Source organism: Otolemur garnettii, unplaced genomic scaffold (genome assembly GCF_000181295.1).
Source record: "Otolemur garnettii isolate 467f Iridium unplaced genomic scaffold, OtoGar3 scaffold00001, whole genome shotgun sequence".
Taxonomy (NCBI): domain Eukaryota; kingdom Metazoa; phylum Chordata; class Mammalia; order Primates; family Galagidae; genus Otolemur; species Otolemur garnettii.
Genome location: NW_003852396.1, coordinates 16378580 through 16406521, shown reverse-complemented (window position 1 = coordinate 16406521; position 27942 = coordinate 16378580). Strand labels below are relative to the sequence as shown.

General features: G+C 44.0%; 1 protein-coding gene across 4 annotated transcripts in view; it reads right to left on the bottom strand.

Annotated features, from left to right (window-relative positions):
* ME3 (malic enzyme 3) overlaps window positions 1–27942 on the bottom strand; it is a 202890-nt gene that overhangs the window by 22392 nt on the left and 152556 nt on the right. For all 4 annotated transcript variants that reach the window (XR_002771979.1, XM_003780841.1, XM_023510158.1 and 1 more), the window contains exon 7: window positions 24844–24947. Coding sequence is in view for 3 of the 4 variants with exons in the window: in XM_003780841.1 (XP_003780889.1) it covers window positions 24844–24947 (104 nt within the window). In the remaining variant the exon portion in view is untranslated. The remainder of the gene's footprint in view (window positions 1–24843; window positions 24948–27942) is intronic.

The following is a 27942-nucleotide window of genomic DNA, read 5'->3' as shown; positions in this document are numbered from 1 at the left end:
TTTATGTTAGCCCAGCCTAAGCAAGAGTGAGACCCCATCTTTACTAAAAATAAAAATGGAGTCTTGTGGCAGGGTGTTGTGGCAGCACCTGTAGTCTTAGCTACTAGGGAGGCTGAGGCAGGAGGATCACCCAGGAGTTTGAGGTTGCTGTGAGCTAGACTGAGGCTATGGCACTCTAGCCTGGGTGACAGAGGGAGACTTTGTCTCAAAAAAAAAAAAATCTATGCTAGCATTGCCTCCTAGATTTCATGATCTCCCTAAAACGTGACTAGGTTTGTTAGAATTTTAGAACTTATTTTTCCTTTTAACGTTTGCATTAAAGGAAGCTGAGAGTGAAATTTCTGCTCATTTGCAATAGATCCCATCAGCCTAGGACTTCTGGACACAGATTCCCCTCTTATTCTACTCTTGCTCTTTGATCCTGCTGTTTGATAGTTTTGTTGATGTCTCTTAGTCTTTTTGGAAGCAAGAGTGGTATGAATTATTAAAAATTACTTAATATGGACAAAAAATAGTTTTCATCTCATGGCTCAATTCATAACTAACAGTATCTGAGGCCATGTTCATTAAGAAAAAAATGTCCTGAATGATCTGTAAGGAGTGTCCAGGCACATGACAGGGAGAGGTGGCCTGCCATTCCAAGCTGGTATGAACTACAGCTGTAAAAAAATGTATTACCTTGTTAGAGAAGGTGGCTGGGGTACCCACTTGACCAGCTTTCCATGCTCTTGGTGTTTCTTTTAACTTCTTTATTTTATTTATTTTTAATTTTCACGATACAAAGGTTACACACATTTATGGGGTACATGTACTATTTTGAGACAAGCAAGCAACATGTAATGATCAAATCTGAGTACCTGAGCTATCCGTCACCTCAAACATGTATCACTTCTTTGTGCTGAGATCATTCCAAATCTCCCCTTCTAGCTATTTCGAAATATACAACAATAAATAATGGTTAACTAAAGTTGACTATTGTGCAACTGAACATTAGATCTCATTCCTTCTATTTAACTGTGTTTTTGCACTCCTTAATTGAGGCATCTTTCTTTAATTTAATTTAATTTAATAAATTCAAAATATTAAGGGGGTATAAATGTTTTTGTTACATTGTATTTTGTTACATGGATACCTTGTATTATGCTGAAGTCAGGGTTTTCAGCGGCATCTTTCTGCTGGCTCTGAGGGAATGAGGAACACTGAAATGGCCCAGAAAACATTTTTCCAACCTCATAATTTTGTGCATGGCTTATCCCGTCTAGCAGAAATGCTAATTGGTGGGCAAATATTTCTTCCTGCTCTGGTCTTTCCAGAGCCTTAGCTGGTCAGAGCTGCTAGTGGGAGTCTTCGGAGATGGGTTCATGTTATGGGGCAGAAATGCAGAGGCAGGGGATTGCCACAGTCCAGGCCTGAGAGTGCTGGGTGTGGGTCGGAAGGCCTGTGGGCCTGACCTGGCTTCCCACACACAGCCCAGTGATCTGCACATGCTACTTCATTACTTGATTCCATGATTCCATCTCAGTTTCTCAAGTGTCAATGGGCACAATAATACTGGCCTGGCTAACTTCTGTGGCCTGTTGAGAGGGTTATAAACTGAGGGTGCTTTTTTTCCCTCCAGCTTTATTAAGGTATAATGGACAAAAAAATGCATATATTTAAGGTGCACAGTGTGTCGATTTGATACATGTGAACATTAGGAAATGATTCCCACAACCAAGCTCAGTAACGTGCCCATCACCTCACAGAGTTGCCCTTTTCTGTGTGTGGTGAGAAAACTGAAGAGCTACTTCCAGCAAACTCCAAGTATGTAATACGCTGTCATGAGCCAAAGTCTGGGGTGATCTGTAGACTGGGAAGTGCCCAACACAAGTGCCATTCTGGCACAATTCTTATTCACACTCATAGAACTGGAGGGGATAGAGGCCCACTGTGTCTCTTGATCCACTGTCCAGCTCTTTCCCTTGTACTAGGAATAGAAAGGACAAATGAAACCTCCCAGGCACAAATATAATGCCATGGTGCCAGGCCAACGTTTACTGGGAATTTTTGTTCAGGGTATGAATTTCAAGTATTTGGATTGGGATGAGGGGAATGGAATGTTTTTGGTGGCTGTGACATTTTGCTATATATAAGTCCTACAAGACTCTCAGTGTTGCTCCATAACTGGCCTGGAGCTAAAATACTGAAAAGGTCAGACAACAAGACAATGTAAGGCACGTTCTCTGTCTCTCTGTGTCTCTCCCCCCTCCCCACTCACACACACACACAAGCTTTAAGCAACACCACCCCTCATTCGATGAGGTGAATATAAAGCCAGAATTACAAATAAGTTCTTTTGTTCAGTGCATGATACTATTTCATATGTAATTCAGTTTAATAATAAATCCTCCTCCCTCCCATGGAGCAATTTGATGGAATACAGGGTAAAATCTCCTTAATTCAGGTTACTTTAATCCTAACTTGGAATGACATAAAAGGCCATGTGGATCACCTATCCCATAATGTGGACTTAGAATTCCTAGGACTCGTTGGGTTTAAGGACCTCTGGATTCCCTATCCACCCTGGACACCCATCCCCATGACTGCTCCCTGGACGTTTTGTCACCAGAAACTGCTCCTACCCTAGGATTTCACACTGTACCCCCTTAGTCTCTGACTGTAGTTTCTCCTTCCACGTCCCCTCACTTCCACTACACTTGCTCTCTGTCTGCATCAAATCCTCTGGGCCCTTCACTATGTTATCCTAGTCCCTCAGCCTCTGTTATGGCTTTTTAGGAAACTGAACCACTATCCAGTCTGAGCCAAAGGGGTCACTTCAGTCACTGTCTTAGCATCATCCATCATCCATCCATCCATCATCCATCCATCCATCATCCATCCATCCATCCATCCATCCATCCATCCATCATCCATCCATCCATCCATCCATCCATCCATTCAACCATCCATCCATTATCCATCCATCCATCATCCATCCATCCATCCATCCATCATCCATCCATCCATCCATCCATCATCCATCCATCCATCCATCCATCCATTCAACCATCCATCCATCATCCACTCATCCATCCATCTGAAAACATTTAGTGAGCACTTATGGTGAGCCTATACAGTAGTTCAATAATGCTTTAGGATGGATGGAATGTTTTAGGATGAAAAAGTTGGTGGAAATTTAGTTTTTTGAGCTTGCAAAACCAAAATTTCAAAGTGGAAATTTAAATGGCTTAGTGAAAAAAAAAAAAAAGTTCTCAATTCATCCATGTACATCCAAATACAGGGAAATGGACTATTCCTGTAACACTAACTGAAATGCTAATTATTATTTGCTTTTCATATTCATTAAAATACTATGAACAATGGTAACAAAAATAGCTAACCTTTGTTGAGTGTTTATTATCTGCTGGGTATCATGCTGAACTCTGCATACATTACGTCAGTTAATCTCCATGTGACCTTTTGATATAGGTGCTGTTTTCAGAGAAGGAACCCTGACCTACAGAAGTCAAATGATTTGCCCAGGGCCTATTTACTCTGTTGCTCTTGGTGAGTGGTGGAGCTGGAATTGAACCTGGCTCTATCTGACTCTAGAACCTGCCTTAGTTTAGTTTTCATGGCAATACAGATTTGCAAAAGATAAGCTAAGTAGGTAATCAAGCTAGATTTCTTTCTTCACTGGGAAAGAGTGCTGTGTGGTAAAGAAAACACCGAACAGAGAGATAGAAAAACTGAGCTCTTTCTTTGTTTCTGACAAACACTAGGAGTCTTGGCTGAGTCCCCTTTTTCTCTTTGGGCCCCAATTTTCTAGTCTGAGAGCACTGGAGGAGTAGCCTGAGCTACTTAATGTACAGGGCTGGAGTTAATACACTGGGAACTTTGAGTTAGCTCTACTTGTCCAAAGCAGGGAGGTCAGGCCATGTCATAGGAAAATCCAGAGAGTCAGTGTCTTAGAGTCCTTCTTATGCTTACACAAACCAGCCCAGCTGGTGGGCAGAACTGAGGGGCCACCCTCAAGGACCTCTCCCCTGGGGCTCTGCTCAGGGCTCTGGGAAGTTTCCTGATTTTACTCTGGCAGTGGCCTTGCTGTCCTGTCCCACCAGAAGCTGCCCCTTACCTGGGGTTCCTGCTTATCTGTCCCCTTCTGCACTTTTGAACTCTTCACCCTGCAGCCCTGGCAACAGCCGAGGAACATCTGATGCATCTCCAGTGGAGAATTTCTGCACTGGAGAGAAAGGCACCGCCCCAAGCCATACACAGAACTGTCCAGACTTCTCAATCTGGAGACTCGGCTAGGAAATGGCCTTGGAGCTGCCAGGGAAGGCCTTCCAAGGCCAGGGGTTAATTAAACACTCAATGCTGATGGCCAGATGTTTGATATTTTCCCCCCAGCACTTAGCAAGGGGATGCCTGCAAATGGTGACCTGGGCCCTGGAGTCCTGGTAAGCTGTGTGCAAAAGTATGACAAGACCTAGGCCACTATCAACAGAACCTGGCACCTGCCACCCGTGGTATAGCCTCTCACAGACATGGCTGTTCTGCCCTTCCCCCCAGCTAGTTGACCAAATGCAGAGGGAAAGGTGTTGGTGGAGCAGAACATTCCAGGGGCTGCAGACCTGTTTTCTCTCTCCCATAGATCAGGACCTGCCACTTTTTCAAACACCTGGGTCTGACCTCTTTCAGGCCTGAATAAACACAAGGGACCTGGGAGGAGGAGGTGAACTTGCTCAGCCTGTCTCTAAATAGAATGACTAAAAGCAACCACTCATATTTCCATGGGACTCTACTCTGTCCCCTCAACAAAACACACACACACGAGATTCCCACAGCAGTGTGTTCAGTGGGAATATCAGTTGTAACCCAAGGGAAAAGGACATTTTTTCCTTCCAGGAACTAGAAATTACAGAATCATGAAAACACTAGATCTTTTTTTTTACTTTACATATTCCATTAAACTCTAATCTACTGAGATGGTCTTAGAAAGAGGTTCCTTGATCAAATAAGTTTGGAAAACTCTGTATTTTCCATATAGCAAATACAACACCTATCAACAGGAAAGGCTCTGAAAAGTCCTGCATTAAATCTGTTGAACCCAGAAAGTTCTAAACTTATTTGACCAGAGACCTTCCCCTGCTGCACCCGGCTCTCCCCACCTGTGGTGAGGCATATTTTGAGATACATGATTCTATGCAGAAAGAACTCTGTGCAGGCGGGGTGGGGCGGATCCAGGCAAAGCCATCTCTCTTTGGGATTACTGCAACTTCTATAATCCTGCAGTGACTGATCTCACATCCTTCAAGTTTATTCCTACTCTCCCAAGCCATCCGTTCTCTCTCTCTAAACACAAGTTTGAGCAGGCAAAACTGAAAATTTTTACTTTCTGAAAATGCTAAGAGGGCTTCTGCAGCTTCTGGGGTTATGTCCAAATTCCTTAAGTGGTGTTCACTTTGACCCCAACACACACCCATGTCAACAAGTGCCACTCCCTGCACATTTGACTGCTTCCCAAGCACTCTGGGCCTGTGCATAGTCCCATGTCTTTGCTTAGGTAGCTGGTTCTCTTTGCCTAGAAGGCCTCTTTTAGCTCAGGTCAACTCCTTCTTAGACTGTGAGGCCCAGCTCAAATGTCACCTCTTCTAGGAAGCCTTCCCTGACTCATCTCTTTCCCTACCCTTATGATAGTGCTAATTCTTCTTTTCTAGGGGGTGCTGTGATATTTTGGACCTATCTATAACAGCATATGCAACATTGTATCATAATTATTTATTGCCATCTCTTTTAATTCAATTATGGAAATGTGTTGGGCAGGGTATCTTCTTTGTGCTAGGAGCTACACTAGGTATGATATGAAAATTCCACTCAACAAACATTTATAAGCATCCACTATAAATAAGGGATTGTAAGACTAGTAAAATGCAAAGGCAAATACAATGATCTCACTGTCACATGGGGAGACAAGAAAAAAAAAGCTGTTGTAACACACTGTGGCAAGGGTAATAAAGGGATGTGCCAGGTAGATGGGAAGCCTCAAAGTGGGCAGGCATTTCTGCTGGGACAGAGGCAGTGAGGGCTTCATGGAGCAGGAGACTCAAAGGCAAGGTTTGAAGGAAGAGCAGAGGTTCCCACAACAGACCCTGTGTGAGTGGGAATGGGGGAGGGATCAGGGTATCTCAGGCAGAGGGGACAGACTATGCATATGGACTGAGAGGATATCGTCCCTTCCTGGAGCAGTGGGAAAATAAACAGAGCTGGATCTTGGCAGAGGTGGGTAAGAAAGGGGAGGAGGTGGGGAGAGATGAGGCTGGGGGGACCGCAGGGGCCACTCCTTTACATGTTGTATTAAAAGGCCAAATGTTCTGGAGGGCAATGGGGACCCACGGCAGGGCTTCTAGGCAGGAAGGTGGCATGTGTTTTAGAAGTTCACTCTGCAGCAGAGTGGATAATGGGACGGACAGTTGGGAGGACATCTGGGGATATAGTGAGAGATTGTGAAGTCCTGGTGTAAGGGACTGGGGACAGCAATGGAGGGAAGTGTTAGGTAAGAGATGTTAAGGATGTAGAGAGAAGAGGAACGGAACGGCAGAGTGTGGGGAAGGGGAGAGAATTTTGAGATCAAATGGGTGTGGCTCCATCACTTAATAAATGTACGACCTTAGGCAAGTTATTTAACACAAATTTCTGCCTTCACTAATAACAGTGTAGGATAATAATACTTCTCTTCCACTTTTGTTGTGAGAATTAAATGAGATTATGTATATAAACATTCTGGCACACTGTAGGCATTGAGTCCACGGAAGCAATGAGTGTTAAGGATAGGATTTAGTCACAGGCCAGATGTAGAGGGGAAGGAGGAGGCTGGCTGGGTGGATGGGGGGGTCCTTTACTCATCGAACTAACGATAGGGAAAGATGTGCAAACTTAGGAGGCAAGGCAGACATGTCACATGTTGAGGGTGAAGTGACATGGGACATTCACATGGCTGTGTTCAGTAAGTTATCCAAGAGGTTCAGGGGAAAGGAAGGTGGAGCTCAGAGTGCTGTGAGTAGCTGAAGCTGGGGGATTGGAGGAGGGCCTTGGGCACCATATGCGCAGTGAGCAGAGAGCAGGGCCAAGGGCAGAGTCCTGGGGTACACCTGCAGCCATGGGGCAGAGATTGGCTGTGGAAGAGAGTCCAGCCAAGGAAAGTGAGCAGGAGACCCACTGAGCTGGAAGGTGGCCCGCAGAGCAGCTGCCTCAGGAGCCACGCAAGGGCCATGGTCAGATGTGTCAAAGGCTGCTGAGCATTCAGGTGGGACAGGGACCCTGGGGTCTATGGGAGAGAGCATTTAGAGGACCACTGGTGACCTTCATGGACCACGTTCAGCAGAGTGGCAGGGAAGGAACCATGTGGCATGAGTTGAGGTGTAAAGGGAAGGAAGGAAATATTGGTGATTATAAATTTCAACAAGCTTGGCTATGAAGTAGGTAGGATGACAGCCATTTGGGGACATGAGTCTGAAAGATGGATTTGTTTTTAAGGGGAGAGGTACACATGGGATAAAGGAGCCAGGATGTGATATGGGTTCCAGCAGCCTCATCACCTCCATAAGATGGATACTGCCTGCTACTGATGTGTACCAGGGGGCTGTGTAGGATAAAAGATGAAAGGACAAAAAGATGAGGATACCATAACTCTGAAATGATGACAGGCGCCATTACTCTTAGATTGGTCTGGATTGGGCAGAACAGGACAAGATAAGAACAAATGGGCCAAGTACAGTCATGATGAGAGTTAAGGAGCTAAGTGCTGTGACAAATTGTTTTACTTGTCCATTAGTTGCTGGATCTGCATGATGTTACCTTATTGTCATCTAACTGCCCTTTATGTTACCTATTGGCTAAACCAGTAAATTTCAAGGTTCGCTTCTGTAAGATGGGTCATCATGACCCCGTGCTCCCTTTTTGCTTCTTTTGCCAACTTTCTTTTTGCTTCTAATTGCTAACTTCCAGCCCACCTGTTTGGCCCTTTGCCAACTTCAGACCCCTCAATGCTCTCTCACTTAGTCTGCTTTAGACTTTGCTGAGAAAGCCCTGCCGTTAATAAAGGACTCCTTTTTGCAATTCTAATTTGAGTCAGTGGTCCTCACCCCATAACAGATGGAGGAGAGATGAGAGAGTAGAGGGTAAGGGAGACCCTGAGGGGCCGGGAGGAGGTGGGGGCTAAAGCCCAGTTAGAATGGGAAGAAGATGGGGCAGAAGAGAGGCTGTCATGCTTCCAAAGACACGTGTGAGGGGTGTGGGAGTGGGAAAGGAAGGGCAGGAGTGGGGCAGGGATTCACAAAGACAGCAGGGAAGATGTTCAGTGGGTGAAGAACTGAATGACAGGATTGGAGAAAGTGGCAACACCCACCGAGCCTGCTGTGGAGAAGAGCGGGGGCACAAGGCATGTAGTTATCTTCAAACATAGGAACGGTGAACAAGGAATTAAACAGATGTATTTTGTGTGGCCTTGAGGGGAAAAGCAGAGCCAATGGGGGGAAGTCAGAGGGACACAGATTTCAGTGCCATATAAGGTAGATTTCAAACACTGGTCGGAAAGAGGCTGCTGGTCGCTGGAAGTGAGTCCCTGGTCACCAGAGCTCCACTTGGCACAGAAATCATGAAAGGGATCCCAGCCCTGGGTGTGGGGTGAGCCAATGAGGCCCTTCCCTTCCCAGCTCCCAGGCTGGGAGATTCCATGGTGTGTCCAGATCTGGCAGCCAGACAGACTCCTCAGCCAGCCAGACTCCTGCAACTGGTGTTCTAGCCTAAGGGGGGGAAACTCTCATCAACTAACAAGTCAGCCACAGGAAGCAGCAACTTCTAAGCAAAAATCCCAGGATAATGTGACCATTCCTCAGTCACCTCCTGGCAGCAAGTTCACCCCTTATAGAAAGCACTCAGGAGCTGTCTGGCTTTCCTCCTGAATTTCCCTGTTTGTCTGAGTTCCTGGGGCAAGCACACAAATGGCGCCAGACATCCCAGCGCTGGGAGGAGGATAGTGGCTGATCTGCTGACCTCTTGCCCTCTCAAAGGTCAGTGGCCAGCACTGAGTTTATCCTACATGACATAATAATTGACTCCACAACCTCCTGGTCATATAACCCATGTGCTTTCCTCAGCCACTAACCTACTGGTGGGCTTGGGGGCTTCAGTATTTATGTCAGCTCATATCTGCACATAGATTGTGTGAACTGAGTTATCATGAGGCCATGGATGTTTTCTGTGGCCCAGGTGATTAGTGTGGCCAGGTGATCTCTCTATCCAGGTGTCTAGCTGTAGTATTTGTACTATGCAGCCTGAAGTCTGGAGGTGAAAGATGGTAAAGTAGGAAAACCCAGTCTGTGTCTATAGGCTTTTAGGGTCCAAGTTGAACCAAATTAGAGAGGGGAAGAGAGGAGAAAGACCAGACCAAGTTAAGCAACAGACTGGAGCAGTGCAGGCGCTCAAATTAGCATGGAGGAGGGCCATAGGCCAGGCTGGGGAAGCCGGCCAGCAGAGTGTCTATAGTCAAAGACTTCAGGTACTGAAGTCTTGTGGATTTGAGAGTCTAGGTGGGTGATTTACTTAAACTTTCTGAACCTCAGTTTCTTTTTTTCTTTTCTTTTTGAGACGAAGTCTCAAACTGTTGCCCTCAGTAGTATGTCATAGCATCATAGCTCACAGCAACTTCAGACTCTTGGGCTTAAGCGATTCTCTTGCTTCAGCCTCCCACGTAGCCGGGATTTCAGGTGTCTGCCACAACGCCTGATTATTTTTTGTTGCAGTTGTTATTGTTTACCTGGCCTGGGCCAGGCTGGAACCCACCACTGTTGGTGTATGTAGCCAGCACCCTACCCACTGAGCTACAGGTGCTGCCCAAACCTCAGTTTCTTAATCTTTAAGGATTGCGGTGATATTCAATGTACAGCACCCAGCACAACATAAGTGTTCTACAAAAGTCAGTTGCTAGGTCCTTCCTGGGAACACATCATGACTTTTAAAATTCAATTAAATGTCCCAGGTCTATAGGCAGGGCCATCAGTTAGGTACATGTTAAATCTACATAAACCCAGCAGTAATTATTTCAGCATATGCCCTCTAACCCCCGGTAAATTGTAAACTCCTGACAGGAAAGCCTATTTCTGACTTCTTGCTATGCTCTAGAAATGCTAGTCCAATGAATGAATAAAAGGATGGATGAATACCTGAATAAATAGAAAACAAATAACTGAATGCCATCTTGAATTATTTTCGGCTTACTTTATGTGTCCTTATTTACAAACCTGGGGAAAACTGAATTCTTCAGGACAGGTCTCTCTCTTTCTCTCTCTTTTTTGTATTGGCCACATTTTGGAGCACAGAGAAGGAACATTATAAATACAGGCTGAACGAAAATTTGGAAAAAGGTTCACCAATTACATGACTGACAGCAAACAACTGAACAGGTTTACTTTAAGCTCCTACTGCTTTTCTCATCATCTCACCTTGGGGAAATAATTTTCTCTTTAGATCTCACTTTTCCTATCCATAAAGTGAGAAAGTTGGATCAAATGAGTGGGTTGCTCCTTGCTCAGGCATTCTAAGACTTCAGGATCAAAGTCTTGGGGTGGGTCAGGGAGAGAAATGAGAACGGTAAGATACAGATTGTACCACAGAAGACATTCCTAAACTTCAAAGCGTGTAAAACGCTGAGTAGTGACTGTCTCTGCCGAGAGGGACTCAGAATTGGAACCCGACCTTGAAACAGTGTGGTGACAACTTAGACTTAACAGCACTGCTTTTCACAATATTTTAAAATTAAAAAAGCATTAAAACTTTCTTTGTAGTCTGGATGCCATATGCTTGAGGGTTTTCCTTTGCTTGTATTGCTTTAAAATCAACAGGAGAAGCTTAGAGCCAGGGAATCTCAGCTTTATCCCTGGAGTGGGCTGAGCTGGTTGAGGACTGAGGTTTGTTGAGACACCTGCAGGGGGCGCCTGGCTCTGGTTGATGGTGGGACACTGGAGCAACTGGCAGATAGTGGTTAAGAAGGCAGAACTAGAGAGTGCCAGCCAGCTAACCTAGACAGCAGTGAGTTAAGAGGATGTTTCCTTCCCTGCTAGAAGCTAAAGAACTTGGGAACTGAAAGCTGATGGCTGGTCCCTTCATCGCCCCTCTTATGGTGAGGATGGGTGAGGCATTAACCCTGCCCTTGAATAAGTTAGAAGACACGAGTAATCTAAGTAGAATCGCTTTCTTAATTAAGACTTTCCCATTTATCCTCTTTGTCTATTGCATCAAAGTGTTTGGAGTATATTGAACTTTATTTTATGTAAGAAAGTAGAAATAGAGAATGTCTGATTTAGAGGATGGGTTCTAGACCTCCTGGGTTCACAGTTTGGCTATCCCACTTATTCAGTGTGGGCGATTTCCCTAACCTCTTCTTCATGGAGGGTGCAGCTGTTTGTGGTTCTCAGCTTTTGGCAGGACTCTGGTTCCAATGTCTTGTCTTGTACGGACCTTAGCACTTGACCCTGCTGGGGTGTGGATCCATCTCCAGGCCTGAATGATAAGGAAAGAGCCATGAAATGGAAGGACATTCAAGGCTGAGGAAATAGCAAGCGTGAAGATTCTACAGCAGCAACAAATGAGGAAGGCCAAGATGACTGGAGCTGTGGGAGCCAGGGAAAGAGAGGTGGGAGTCAGAGTCATCAAAGGCTTCCTTCTGGCTCTGAGGTCAATGTGGAAGCTTCTAATAGATCAGTATTAAGTGGATAGTCTCAGGGCAATTCAGGGATTTTCTGTTTGGGAAGCTTCTGTTTCTCATTTCTATGCCGAGAAATGGGTCTCATCAAAAGATGTTTAGTTTTACAGGGGGGCAATTCTCTCAGAATGGTGGGCCTATAGAGCCCAAATAACACTCAGCTTGAAACAACTGTAGGAATTATAAGAAGACTTCACCCCAGGAACACACAGAAACACACCCTACTGTGTACACAACACCTCTACATGCGGAGAGGGAGTTAAACTAAATAGCTAGGGTGTGTGTGTGACGACTAAGCATTTACTCATGGCACATTCCAGGGATCTCAAATGGAGATGGATCACACCCAGGATGTTTTGGTTTTTCCTTCTCAAGTTAGCAGTGGGGAAGAGAGAGGAAGTACTATTGGGATGAAGAGGATAGATGGGTGGACTGTGGAAGGTGGCAATGGATACACTAATGAAAATACAAGGTGTCCATAAAGTTCAACAATTTTAAATTGCACACAAACTATAGGAACACCCTGATTAACTCAAGCATGAATGAATGAATGTGGGCACCACCAAAGTACTTCCTACAAGAAAGTAGGACATTGGAAATTGCCTAAATTAGCAATAGTTACAGGAAAGCGCAAATATAATTTGTTTACTATTATTCATGTAAATGTTAGGCGTTTTATATAGATAGTCTCATTTATCCATCACAAGCATTCTACAAGTCTTAAAAAATGTAGGGTTTTTTTTTTTTTTTTTGAGACAGAGTCTCACTTTGTTGCCCTTGGGGGAGAGCCATGGCATCACAGCAAACTCAAACTCTTGGACTCAAGCGGTTCTCTTGCCTCAGCCTCCCAAGTAGCTGGGACTACAGGCACCGGCCACAACACCCGCCTGTTTTTAGAGATGGAGTCTCACTCTGGCACAGGCTGGTCTTGAACCCATGAGCTCAGGCAATCCACCTGTCTTGGCCTCCCAGAGTGCTTAAAAATGCACTTTAGAGATGGGGAAACTGAGGCACAGACAGATTAAGTAATTTTTTCCTAAATGTTTTTAAGTAGCTTATTAATAAGAAGCTCAAACTCAGGTAGTCTAGCTCTAGAATTTGTGCCTTTAACAACTACAGTGAGTGGCTGGGGTCTTAATAAAGTCCCTTTTCATAGGTCAGGTACTCACACTTTATGACTTTCAGTTTTTATATCTCTTAAAATGAAGCTAATAATGGTACCTCATAAGGTTGTTGTCTGAATTAGATGAGTCTTGTTGTATGAAGTGCTTGTATCCGTGTCTGCACGCAGTAAGCAATTAAGTAAATAAGAGTTACTATTGCTGTTATTACTGTTTAAACATTGAGGGGAGTTAGAACCACCCCCACCAAGTAAGACCCTTCTTTCCCTTTGTCTCTTCTGCCATAATCTGCAAGTTTCAGGTCTGGGCATACTTTTGTTCCTTTTCTTGATAGCAGGTGATAAAATCAGGCTGCTAAGAGAAAATAAAAAGAAAACAGTCTGCTGGCGGCATTGAATCCATCTCCCCAGCCATTGAACTTCTTCCAGCACATTTTGGCTTCTGTTCTGAGGCTGGACCATAACTAGTGAACTGCAACCCCCTCAATTATTCAGTCTGCTTGGCCACAATGAAAGTAAATAGGTCCTAGAGGGTTGGGTCCTAGTTTGCATTTCGATACAGTCTCTCCGGCTGTGACCCAGCCTGTGACCCAGGACAGATTCCTTGCAGGCATGGGAATGTCACCAGGCAAAATCTGAGTCCCCGTCTGCTGGGGACATGTAGGAGCTGGACTGTCAACAATTAAACATGTCAGGCTGAGACCAGAAAACTGCCCTGCCTCTTCATAGGCCAGACTAGCCAGAGTGAGAACCAGTGTTCCCTCCTCCCTGCTTCCTCAGGGACGGTCAAAGTTCACAGCCTTCAGTCCATGCTAACTGGTAGCTGGCCTGGTGAAGGCTTTTGACTCACTAACTGACCAGCTCTCATCCTCATCATTTACTGTGGTCTCCCCACAAGTAAAGCCATGCTCCCGAGGAACCACAGGTCTCTGGTGGAGATGTTACAGAATCACTGGATAAGATAGGAATGATCTGCAAAGCCATCCACTTCAGAACGTGCCAATACCTGAACCTTTCTACACCACTTCAGGCATGTCTCTGCCCAATCTCTTCTCTGACTATGAAAGATGAAAAAAAAACCCAACAACCCCAAAATTTCATTATATTTATTTTTTTAAAGGTCTGAAAGAGCTCCATGAGGCTTTACTTTCACAATATATATACCATTGGCCCAGGAAAGCCCTATTAAAGTTTCAGAAATTGCTTAATAAAGTAAATATTTAGTTTGATTTTATGAAGCTTTCAGACATTAAGTTTGAGAAAGTTAATGGTTATCAGTATTTGAATATATAATCACAATCAAAACCATAAAATAAACCAAAGAACTTGAGACTTTCTTCATACCTCTTCAAACATAATAAATTGTCATTTCCAGTAAAACATTAAGCCTGTGCTATATTCATTTTTTTTCTGACAAAAACTGCCTTCAGAAATCTTATGCTACATTTGTTTTGATCTCTTATTTTTCACGTAGACTTTCTCTTAGACTTTTTAAAAAATTTCAGATTAATATGAGGGTATAAATGATTAGGTTGTATTGTTTGCATTTCTAGGGTAAAGTTCAAGTGTAGTTGAGCCCTTCACCCAGGCAGGGGGTGTGCTGGATGCCCTTACACTGTGTACATTGGGTGAGAGCTTACAAGTCCCCCTTCCTCTTCTCCTTTATCCTTTGCATCCTCCCCTCAGCCCCCACTTCAATATACTCATTTACTTTTTAAAGTTTCAAAATATTAAGGAGGTACACATGTTTTTGATACACGGATAGTTTTTATAATGCTTCTTAGTGTGCCCATCACTAGAATAGCGTTCACTGTACCTAATAGGTAGGTTTTTGCCCCTTCTCTCCTTTCCCCTCCCCCTTTCTTGATTTTCAATGACCTTTACATCTCTCTGTGCCTGTGTGTACCCATCAATTAGTTACAAATTATTAGAAAGTACATGTGGTGTTTATTTTCCCATTCCTGAGAATAGGGAATGTGGTGTTTGTTTTTCCATTTCTGAGAATATCCATTCACTTAGGATAAGGGTCTCGAGTTCCATCTAAACTGCTACAAAAGACATTATTTCATTCTTCTTTATGGTTGAGTAGTACTCCGTGGTATGTACACCATGGTGTGTGTGTCACACACATATTTTGTTAATCCATTCTTGAATGGCACTTAGGTTGATTCCACTTCTTTGTGATTGTGAATTGTGCTGCAATAAACGTTCAAATGCAGGTGTCTTTTTGGTAAAATGCCTTCTTTTCCTTTGGGTAGAGATAGCCAATAATGGGGTTGGTGGGTCACACGGTAAATCTATATTTATTTCTTTGAGGAGCCTCCATAATGCATTCTATAGAGTTTGTACTAATTTGCATTCCCACCAACAAGCATTCCTGTCCTTCTGCATCCATGCAGCATCTATTGTTTTTTGACTTTTTAATAATGTCCATTCAGACAGGGTAAGGTATATTTCATTGTGGTTTTAATTTGCATTTCCCTCATGATTAGTGGTATTGAGCATTTTTTCATATGTTTCTTGGCCATTTGTCTACCTTCTTTTGAAAAGCTCCTGTTTATACTGTCTTTACCCCCTTTTTAATGGGGTTGTTTGGTTTTACTTGTTGATTTATTTCAATTCTTTGTGGATTCTGGATATTAGCCCTTTATTGGATATATAGTTTGTGAATATTTTCTCCCATTCAATAGGTTGTCTATTTACTCTGTGGATTATTTTCTTTGCTGGGCATAAGCTTTTAAATTTAATCAAAATCATTTATTTATTTATTTAAATATTAATATTTATTAATCATTTATTTATTTTTGTTGTTACTGTAATTACCTTTGGGGTCTTAGTCATAAATTCTTTGCCTAGGTAGATGTCTAAAAGAGTCTTTCCTACATTTTCTTCCAGAATTTTCATGGTTTCATGCCTTACATTTAAGTCTTTTATCTATCTTGAATTAATTTTGTATATGGCAAGAGACATTCCTATTTCATTTTCTGTACATATGGAGGTTTTAATAGCGCCATTTATTGAATAGAGCTTTCTTTCCTCAGTGTATGTTGTCGTCTGCTTTGTTGAAGATCAGTTGGTTGTATGTAGGTGGTTTTAGATCTGGGTTCCCTGTTCTGTTCCATTGATCTATGCCATGCTGCTTTGGTTACTACAGCTTTGTAGTATAATTTGAGGTCTGGTAATATGATGCCTCCAGATTTTTCCTTTTGCTTAAGATTGATTTGGCTATTCCAGCTCCTTGTTGATTCCAAATGAAGTATAGTATTATTTTTTTCTAGATCTGTGAAATATGACACTGATATTTTGTTGGAGCTTGCATTGCATCTGTAAATCACTTTGGGCAGTATGGACATTTTAACAATGTTTATTTTACTAATCCATGAGCATGAGATGTTTTTCCATTTGTTTGTGCTGTCTTCAATTTCTTTCATCAGTGTTTCATAGTTGTCCTTGCAGAGATCTTTCGCCCTCTTGGTTAAGTATATTGCTAAGTATTTTATTTACTTTGTACCTATTGTGACTGGTATTGAGTCTTTTATTTGACTATCAGCTTGACTGTTATTAGATTTCCTAGGGAAGGCAGAATTTGAATTAGGGCATTGTTATGGGTTCTTCCTCTAATATCTTTCCATATTCTGTCAATCTTAATGCAATACTTTTGCCACTTAAGAATTTACCATGGCTCCCTAAATGCTTACTGCATCCAATCTGATATAAGGTATTTTGTGGATTGGTAGTTGCCTAAAATTTTTAGCAGAAGAATTCTTTAAATAATGAAATATTGAGCAGACACCTGATATAGAAAACAATGAAAAACAATCTTTTACAGTTGGTGGAAAATATTTCATTTCTAGCACCCTTGATGAGGTTTGGTAGAGCCCTGGGAATCAGGGAAATTTGGATGAAAAACCACTGGGTTAGATGAGTAAAGTCCTTTCCACTTTTGGGCTCTGATAACTATGATCTTCTGCCTGGGTTTTGAGGCCTATCATACTGTGGTAGTTAATATTAGGTATAATCTTGCCTGGGTTAAGGGATACTCAGATAGTGGGTAATACATGATTTCTGAGAATATCTATGAGGGCATTTTTAGAAGAGACTGGCATTTGAATTAGTGGATTGAATAAGCATGAGCTGCCCTCACCCAATATAGACAGGCACCATCAATTGGTTGAGGGCCTGGATAGAACAAAAAGGCAGAGGGAAGGTGAATTCCTTTTCCTTCTGGAGTTGGAACACACATCTTTTCCTGCTCTGCATGTGAGAAATCCAGGCTCTCTGGGTTTTTTATCCAGGACTTGTGCCAGTGGACTTCTAGTTTCTCAGGCCTTCAAATTTGGGCTGAGTTATGCCTCCAGCTTCCCCGGTTCTCCATCTTGAAGATGGTATATTGTGGGACTTCTTGGCCTCCATAATCACATCAGTCAATTTCCATAATAAATCCCCTGTCATCTATCTTTTTATTCATCCATCCTTTTATCCTTTTGGTCTGTTTTTCTGGAGAAACCTGAATAATACATGTAGCCTGTTCCATTCTTACTTAACCTTATTTTGAACCCATAAACATTCCCTTCCAGGCCATTTTTCCAGAGTCTTTTGCATATTGTTTGCCTTTCCTGTGTTCTTGCTTTTCTCATGACAAGGCTTCTATATGAAACGTCATTCTTTTTCTGGCTGCTTCCTTCAATTCCCCAAATTTCTACAATTTCCATCTCTTCCCAATTGTCCTTGGCTACTTCTTTCTTTGATTTTCCAATGAATGAAGGTCAACATCAAACAATTGAGTACATAATTCTTCTGTAATAGTTTCCTTTTCAAAAATGTTATCTGCTCTGAAGGACTGTATGGTTCTTGAGGGCACAATCTGTGTCTTTTATTCCTTTTGTGTCTCATTACAGTACCTAGTAGAGTGCTGGGTGTGTAGTCATTATTCGGAAGCCCTGGAAATGCACCATCAGATACATTATTTGTTTGTGCTGTTTCTTGCTTTCTGGGAGCTTCTATGATAGGTTTTCTCAGGTCAGTGATAAAAATAAATCTCAGTTCCCAGAGTTCAGTCTCAGTACTTACTGTCCCTGATTATTTGCCAGCAAAAAGTGTCCCTTTGTAAGACAAATTTACCCTTTCCAGCTTGAAAGTCAAATTTAATAAAATAGATATATTTGCTACGGGGGGCGGGGAGAGGTGATATGACTTTCCATACTCCATAGGAAGCTTTTTAGAAGAAATTCATTAAACAAGGCAGTCACTACTGTCTTTGACTAACTAATGTGTCTCCCTCTTCCAAGCTCATTAGCTATCGTGAAGTTAAGGCCGAGGTAGGGAGTCAGGCCTCTGCACTTGCCTGCTGGTAGGGAAAGGCAGGCCTGATTTTTGCCTACTGTGTTTCTTTAGGGCCACGGTGCCCAGAAATTTGTTTTCTCCACATGTGGAAATGCAATCATTCCAAGCATTGAAACAGCTTAGATTCCTCAGGGCAAAAGGGATTCCAGCAGAATCAGCAGGCACAGCCTGCATAGGACATTTCCAGACTAGAAGGAAGCAGTCAGAGCAGCAGGAATATTGTCAAGAAGGACCTTCATGGCAGAATGAGCCCAGAATACATGCAGGGTCTTACCCTATGTAGGCCCCTGCTACTAAAACTTGTGGAAAGTATCTTATACCCTCACTTCAGGCTCTAATATGACTCTGAACATGTGGGGAGTTGGGTATGATAAAAAGATGCTTCATCTGGGGAAGTGGTTCATCAGAGTTTCTCCCTTCAATCTTTGTGCAGCTCTATCAGAATCCTTAGGAATGCTTCAAAAATACAGATGCCAGGTCTGAAGCCAGGCCTGCTACAGCTGCCTATATTCTTGATAAGCTCCCCTGGTGATTCAGAAGCAAAGCCAGATTTGAGAACCATAAGTCAATATTAGCATGCCTACTTTTATTTGATCCACAGCTTTGTTTCAGAGTGGACTGAGGATAGAGGAGGGTGTAGGGTGTACCCAAGGGAGCATATTCCTGCATGTTTTTGTAACTCAGAAGCAGCAGCTGCCGTTTCATGTAGACAGAAATAGACAGTTTTGTTTAGTTCTTGAAATATCCTGAACACAGAGACTCCTTTAGCCTCTGACTTGCCCCTCAGTAGAGCTATAGGGGTAAAAGCCAGTGTGGGTGCTCACAGAGTCACAGATGCTTGGGCCATAGGTACCACATAGATCCAAGATAATAAAGCACAGCACATGGGCTGCCATTCCTCATTCCCTGACCAGGGCAGACATTGCTAATCAATCACAGCATTCCTCCCTATTAAACCTGGAAAGGACTGAGAGTCCTAAGCAATGAATGAAACCTTTTATGCTCCCTGCCATTCTTACCAACAATACCCTAGTCTAATCCTAAATTTTACTGAGCACTTTGACTTGCAGTTATCCACAAAGCACAATTCAAAAAATGGTGGTAAGTCATTTTCTCCTCTCTTTCCTTGTGCTCTCCCTAGGTAAACTCAACCATTCCCTTGGTATTAATACTGTCCATGGGTCAGCAACTCCCAACTTTACATTTCCACCCTAAAACTCTACTAAGACTTACATAGAAACTCAGAGGCTAACGAGGCTTAGAAAATCATCTTATCTAAATTCCAGTAGATATATAAGAAATGTAATATAAGAAAAGTAATATCTACTTATGTAGTAGATATATAAGACTATATAACTCTCTATATGAAACTCTTGACTATAAAACTCTTTGAGAGCAGGATGTTTATTCTCTGTGGACTCCCTGGCTCAGTGTTTGGTACATAGCAGGTACTAGGTAAGAATGCCCATTGATTTTTCATGTCACATTTTCCTACTTACATGCATGTATGTGTAACTATAATTCTTTTTCACAGCCCTTCTTGCATTTCCAGAGCACATACTCCTATCATACTGACTGCCTCATTCCTTGTCTCCCCCAGGCTCTATTACACTGGTGGCCCCCAATGTGCCTTGACTCCCAGTATTTACATCCTTGTGTTACCTTCTCTCTTGGGATTCAGTATGGACCTGTGATTGCTTTAACCGGTATAATGTGGCTATATTGTGCCAATTCCAGGTCTCACCCTTAAGTAGGCCTGACAGCTTCCATTTTTGTGTCGTTAGGAGCCCTGGACTGCCATGACAAACATTCAGCTATCTTGTTAAAGGAAGAGACCGCATGGAGAGGCCATGTGAAGAGGGAGAGACCCCAAAATACTGTGAAAAGAGAGGATCCCAGGCAGGTTAAAAGCAGGCAAATGCATGACCACTGGGAAAACCCACAGAAGACTCACTTAGCAGAAGCTATTCCCAGTAATCTGCTAGCTGAAAGCAGCTACTTTTGTGAACACTGGCCAGACCATCAGAAGAACCACTCATTCGAGTCAGTTCAGCTTCCAAGAATCAAAAACAAAGAAAATGATAAGTCACTAAAATTTGGGGTCGTTTGTTGCACAGCAATAGAAACAGGGGCATGTAGGCCTCTACACTGCAGACCAAGGGGCAGTGAACAGTCTTGGACTCTCACCTCCTGGTTTCTAGTTTTAACTTTGCTGCTTTGCTCTGTACAAAGGCCTGACAAGTACCAGTTCCTTTGCCCCCTGTCAATCTGATTAGGACACAGTAGACATAGTTATCTTGTTAGTATATATATTTGAACAGAAACCTTTACCGGCACCCCACCACCACCACCACCACCAATATAAGGGCAGAAGTAAGTGGAATGAGGAGCAGAAGGCAGATGAAATGACGGAGCTCCACTTAGGCTGAAGTGACGCACAGAAGGCTTGCTGGAGCACATGGGGTTGGCTCTGAAAGGGAAGGGACTCACATGAAATTTGGACGGTAGCATTAGGGTGTGGGCCTGGCTCCAGAAATCAGAGGCCCAGGGCTGTCTGAGTTTCTCTGAAAACTAGAACTTTCTATGAAGAGCACTAATAGTGAAATTGTAACTTCCTGTATAGTGTGAACTTCAGGTGTGTATGTATGTGTGTGAGAGAGAGAGAGGGAGAGAGAGGGAGGGGGAGAGAGAGAGAGAGAGGACAAGGGGGATAGAAGAGATGAAAAGATAGAAAGACTTAAACTCAAAAAATAAGAAATTTCCTTAGAGCTAAAAGGTAGATGCCTTTTTTAAAAAGTAAGATTTCTTTATTTATGTTCCTTCTTTCTTTTATTTTTAATTGTTGGAGATTCATTGAGGGTACAAGAAACCAGGTATTTTTCTTCTTTCTTAGCCCTCTTACCTTACCAGCTTAAGAATCACCATATTAGCATTTGGGGAGCTAGTGAATAAGCGGGTGGCTTCCTTTCCTGGCCTGCCTAAAGGCTGAGACTGCTGCTGACGTCAAATTTCTGACCAGCCCAGGCCCCATTATGAGACAGAGCTAGGGATCCAGGTGCAAACTTAAAACATATGATTCCCATCCATTCCACTGTAAGTACCAGGAATGGAAAATGTAAATGGGGACATCAGGGACAGTTTGTCACACCAGGATATGGTGTTCAGGTGCAATCAGTGTCCCACTGAATGGCAGGGAGAGAGCAGGAAGAAAGAAATGACCAGCCCTTGCCATTGGGAACATCAGGTTTTTGTCTCAGCTTTGAGGAGGAAACTCCCTGCTGTCTCTTGCTGTGATCCACAGACTTAAATGGAGGTTCCTGTGTCCTGGTGAGTCCTCCTTAGTGGCCAACCTCCAGGACAGGAACTGAGCCATAGTGAGCCAAAAAATCTTGATTAGTGAGTAGGGGTGAGAAGGCAGAGCTTTTTATTAGCAGGATGTTTGTACTGAGATGAGGATGTTGAAGGCAGGAGTCAACATTTCCCAAGGTTCTTTCTTAAAATACATTATGTTTAACTTTGGAGCTCCTGACTCACCTTCAGGCTGGGCATTCCATCTTGGGGCTACTGTATTCCCAGGAGTGCCTGGGGAGACCAGCTCATTCCCCACCTACAGTATCCACAGAAACATCTGCTTTAGCTTATTAGAAAGTCAAAACAACCAACCATCAATCCATCATTTTTCTGTTTAAGGATAAATTCCTGATGGCTGACGCACACCCCTCCCCAAGTGTTCTCCCCTGGACTGCAGGATGTGTGTGAATGTGTGTGTGTCTGTGAAACTGTGAACTGATTTTGATGATAATTTGAAGAGCCTCCTACATTCTAGTTTACTTAACCTTTCCATGCAAATAGCAAGACTTCTCTCTGGGGAATCATGGAATGACTACTGACTCATTAGATAAGCAGTGAGCCCTGGAAACAGGAAGAAAAATAATGGGCTCTCAAGGCCAATTTTATTCCTTGTCTTTTCATCCACTGGTGACTCAGCATTCAGAAAGCAGTCTGTACTCAGAGTCAGTAGACTTAGAGTCTGTAGACTTGGGTTCAGCTTGCAGTCCTCCAGTGAAATTTGTGACCTGAGACAGATATCTTAGCCTGCCTGGACATCAGTTTTTTCTTTCATAAAATGGGAATAATAATGCCCATCTTGACACAGGGTTTCAAGAGGTCAGAATGGAATACTGGGTGGGAAGGCCATTACAGAGCATCTTTACTTGAATTCCCTCCTACGACGTGAACACCAATAAGCCATGTAACCTATTTTGGATGTCCTTCTGTGATATGGAATTCATTCCCACAGAAAGCCCATTACCTTGTGGGATAGCTCTGATTTGTTCTGAGCTAAAAACTGTCTTCTTTGCCATTCCACCAGTGATTCTCCTCCATGTGCATATAGAGAAGTAACTCCAATCTGTCTTTGAAAGAACAGCTTTCAGAAGTCTTGCAGTAGTGCCACGTCTCTGATATAGACAGTTTGTGAGTCTTCCCTCTGCCAGGGATCCCTCTACATACACTCAATCATGGCTAATGTTCTCCTAAAGTATTTTAGGCAATTTATAACCCTCAGTGTATTATTTATCTGCACTGAACGTGGTATCCAAATGCTTCTGTTAATGCAGAGGATTCTTGAGATAGCTTCTTTGATGGCCATATCCCAATAGTGGCATCACCTCTGTAATTTCAACAGCTAATACCTAACTTTCTGATTACCACCTCTGTTCTTTCCAGCTCATTACACCTAGTATTCCACTCAGTAATTCTTAAACTTCACCAAGACTTAGTATCCATTCATCCTACCATCTTTTCACTGTCCCTTGCCACTTCCCTCCATCACATCCTCAAGTTCCTTCTTACCCAGCCTAGACCTCAGGATACAATTATAACCATTCCTTTGGATACACTCTCAACTCCTTCTCTTCCCCTTTCTCTCTTGCCTTGCAAAAATCCCAAGCCCGGACTACCTCCTATTCTCCACCTCTTCCTGCCCTGCACCCAGATAGTTGAGCCCAGCTAGAGAAAATAGAAACAACTCAACTGGCCTAAGTTAAATTCATGACCGGTAACCCCAAGGGGTTGCAGAGAGCTGCCCAGAGACCAGTTGCCTGGTCTGGCCATCCCCCCATTCTCCTAGATAACTATAGGTCGCACCTCTCCATTCTTTGCTTTTTTTGGAAATGAGGTCTTGCTCTTGCTATGTTGCCCAGGCTAGACTCAAACTCCTGAGCGGCTGCACCCAGCCCTCCTCCATCTTTAACCTTCCCCATCCTCACTCTCCATCGATGACCTTGTCTTCCAGCAAATGGGACCCTGCACAATCCCACTCCCCCCATCTGCCCCTCTGTGTCCAGGCTCTGCCCTCCCTCTCTCTGTGGATGAGTTTCTGTGCTCTTAAGACTAAGTCCTGCAGGGGTGCCCCTCTTGCTTACTCAAGAACTTTTACCCCCATCCCACATTCCATCATTAAATTCTTCTTTTTTACAGAATCATTCCCATCTCAAATAACTACAATATTATCTTTCCTTCATCTTAAAAAACAAAACAAAGGACAACAACAGCAAAACACTTTTATCTCCAGATACTGAAACCAGATAAGGGGACTCAGAAGGGTTCAGTAATCTGCCCAAGGTCACACACCTGGAAAGTACAGGGTCTACAGTCAAATACAGTTTGCCCAATCTCAACCCCCACCCCACGAATGAGACTCTGAGGGCTGCAGAGACCAGAGCAGCCCTCTCTCTAACCTGCTACTGTGGGTTAAGTGGCTGAGCTTGGGCAAGGGAGCATTTTGCCAGGGATGGGCAGACCAGCTCTGCCAAAGCTGCATGTGCTCAGGGCAGCCAGAAAGGCTGGGCTGGGTGCAGTGGCTCACACAGGCTACTCGGGAGGCTGAGGCCAGGAGGATCACTTGAAATCAGGAGTTTGAGACTTAGTGATCTGTGATCATGCCACTGTACTCCTGCCTGGGTGTATGTATTTTTCTACATTTTTTTTTTTTTTTAAAAGACTGTAGGTTTTCAAGTGGGAAGGGGACCTACTTTGTCTGTCTTGAGCACCTTGCCTCTCAGACTAAACTGGGTGGGTGGAGGCTGTTACAGGACTCCATGCCAGCTGCATGCCACCCACTGCAGTGTGAGTGGGTGGCCACAATGGGACTGGCAAGGAAGGCAGAAGCTGCTGATATTGTGCACCCCAGTGAAGAGATGGCACCTCATAAATCTTGCAGGCCCAGAGCCCGTGCAGTCTGCCACAGTGGCTCATTAATATTTCGTCATCCTCAGTCAAGGTGGAAAATGCCTGTAAATGTGCCAAGCTCCTTCAAAGGCATTTGGTCAGAAAGGCACACATCTTTCCTCTGCCACTTACATGACTACTCATGCCCAGAACCCTAAATGGCTCAGGACAAGGGTGCTGTCTTCACGTGACAAGGGACACCTAACCTCCTCCAGATCACAGAGGCTTTAGCCATCAGGCCTGTCCCCTCCCTTCCTTCTCTGCTCCCAAAGATCTTCCCCAAGAGTGAGTCCATTCAGCCTCCAGCACACACCTACTACCTCTTGTGCATCAGCTGAAACCAGGGTTGACTTCAGTCATGGAATCCCTTGAGAGTCCTCTTTCAAAAGGGCCTGACTGACTCACTTACTTGTCTGTCACAGCCTGCATGAACTCGTCCAGCAAGTCATCGTACTCCTTCCCGCGCACACGCTGGTGTTTCAGGCCAATGTACAGAGGGTCTCTGAGCAGCTCCTGGAACAGACAGTACCCATTTACAGAGCCTACTCTTGGTCTTCCTGTGTTGTTTTTTTTCCCCCAGCAGGTGTTGAAGTTCAAGGAGAAGAACCAGGGAGTGGGAGGGGAGAAGGGAGAAGGAAGCTGGCTAGATCCCCTATACCCTGCCAGTGTCATCTCTGGAAGGGTCTGGGGATCAAGCCACTGACTGAAGGCAGACTCCAAGTCATCCCCATGTTAGGAACCAAAGAAGCTTTGACTGTCTCAGAGACAGTCTTCCAACCCTTGGTGCAGGCTCAGGGGTTATTTACAGGTTTCTCAATAGTGGCACTACTGGCATTTTGGCTTGGATAATTCTGTCCTGCTTATTTTAGGATATTATCATGATCTCTGTCCTCTAACCACTAGGAGACAGCAGCACTCCTGGAAGTGACCATTAAAAATATCTTCAGACATTGCTAAAGGTATTCTTGAGGGGAAATTATCCCTGTTTGAGAACCACTATACCTGATGTTAGGCAGCATCTGGATTGAGGCAGTGGGTCTCATCCAAAGTCTCTGATCTGGACTCAAATTACAATAGAAAACCCACCCTTCCTCCTCTCCCTGCCTCCCTTTCTTCCTCCCTTCTTTCCTTTCTCCCTCTCTCCCTTCCTTCCTCCCTCCTTCCATCTTTCCTTTCCTTTCTCTCTCCCTTCCTTCCTTCCTTTCTTCTTTCCTTCCTATCTTGCCGAATACTTACCATATGCCTCACATTGTGCTGGGCCCTGGGGAATACAAAGATAGCATGATACAACCACAAATTTCAGTTCAGGAAAGAGACCCACTTTGCCACCCAGCCTGTGCTGGGCCCCCTCCACCCTGCCTCCTGCAGTTCTTTCCATCACAGCAGTCATATGGTCTGAGCAACCACGTTCACTGGCTGACTCCTATACAGTCTGTAGACTCATTCGTGCAGGACACATGCAAAGATGACATGCTACTGCTGACACTGGGCCCAGTGGTAAGAAATGGCTGCTGCCTTCAAGGAACTCACAGTCTATTCTGGGGGCTGGTGAATAAACTAACTCACTTTCCTGCAAGGCACCGTGACATTGCTTTGGAGCCAAGTGTGGCACATGGCAGCACAGAGAAGGAGCAAATCATTCCCCTTGGGGGGTACTAGTTGGAATTGTGTCATGGAGAACATGAACAGGCATTAGAGGATGGGCAGATATCAGCAGGTGGGCTGAGTTCCAGGCTGAGCAGTCACCACAAAAAAAGATTGGGGATGGAGGCAAGAGGAGAAAAAAGTACAAGATGTGTTCAAAAAATGGGAAGAAATTGCATGGATTAAGGGCTTCCATAGTTATTTATTGTTATGTCTAACTCATCAAAAATATGAGCCTCTTGAAGACAAGGTTTTGTGCTACCTTCATCTGCATTTGAACCGCTACTGTGCCACACGAAGATAAGGGCCACATGGACCTACCCAGAATGGGCTTAGAGTCCAGTCCCGCCTGCACCACTGACAAGCTGTGAGATTTTAGGCAAATCATATGACCTCTAGGAGCCTTTTTCTCATCTTTCAAATGGGTATAAGATATGGGTTGATTGTAGTGATCAAGAGAAGACAACTATGTGAAGAATTATAACTTTTGCCAGAAAATAGTGGTAGCAGTTTAGCTTTTCTGGTGTTTCCTCTGTGGCACATGCTGCTCTTACTGCCTGATGTGCTTCAGTGAACCCCATGAGGTCACCTTCTTAAGGGAAGCTGCTGAGGGAGGGCAGCTGGGGGATGTACGTCAGCCACCACACTCTGTCCGGCTCCTGAATGACTGAGCATGGCTGGGGAAGGGAGGAGGCCCTTCCTGCCCCACTGAGCCTCCACACAGGCAGCCTTTACACAGGGACTTCTCTGGGCCTGTAGGAATTCCCCCAGGGCTGCACTGCGGCCAGGACGCCCTTGCGCAATCCTCGCTCCTTCCCTCTCTCCTTTCACAGGTGTCTGACCTGAATTGCAGTATGAAGGCCCCACCGACCTCCTACTCCTGCTCCTTCCCCTGTATTCTTCACAGATGTTTCCCCAGTAACTCTCTCATACATCTGTATCCTTGGAGGACCTCAGGGGCAAGTCTTATTATTCTCCCCATTTAACAAATGAGGCAACATGACAGAGGAAGGTTAAGTAACCTGCCCAAACCCTGGGCTCATAAGGGCAAGAGTCAGGGTTCAAACCCAGGCTGTCCAGCTCCAGAGTCTATGATTTCAACCACTTGGCTGTACGGCATAGGTGGCTCTTCTGCACATCACGAAGAATGGATTCTTTTTTTTTGAAAGGCACTGCTCAAGGTCCACACTGTTTTTGTACCACTGTAGGAGATGGTTGGGGGAAAGATGTAGGAAACAGAGAAGAACAAGAAATAGCTGCCTTCTCAGCGCCTCACCCCCAATCCTGAGTCTACATGGTTTGTGTACTTTGTCCAAGGCACCACAGATCTACACTGAGAAGGAAGGTGGGTCCTGATCTCCTTCTCTCATTCTTCTCATCCTCTGGATTAAACATCCTTGAAACTGTTTAAGATTCTTCCCTAGTAGACATAGGACAGTGTGTGTGTGTGTGTGTGTGTGTGTGTGTGTGGCAGGGAAATAAAGGATGGAAGTGGGACATACATGTAATTTGGTGCCTACCCTTCCATCTGCCACCTTCAATGTAACCATCCAAAGCCATTGAGAGGTAGCAAAAATCCAGCATGGGAGAATGGTAAACAATGGTATAACAGCTCAAAGGACAGTAAGGTGGCCATTAAAATTGGTGGTTTTTAAAACCATGCAGTTGCCTAGACAAATGTATATGAGATTATTTAACGCTAAAAAGTCCTGATACAATTCTGAAATTCAGATAGCAGATAGTTTCAGAACCCCAGCACGACTCAACCCGAACAAGACATCCCCCAGACACATCATAATTAACTTCACCAAAGTTAAGATGAAAGAGAAAATTCTGAAAGCAGTTAGACGTAAGAAAACCATAA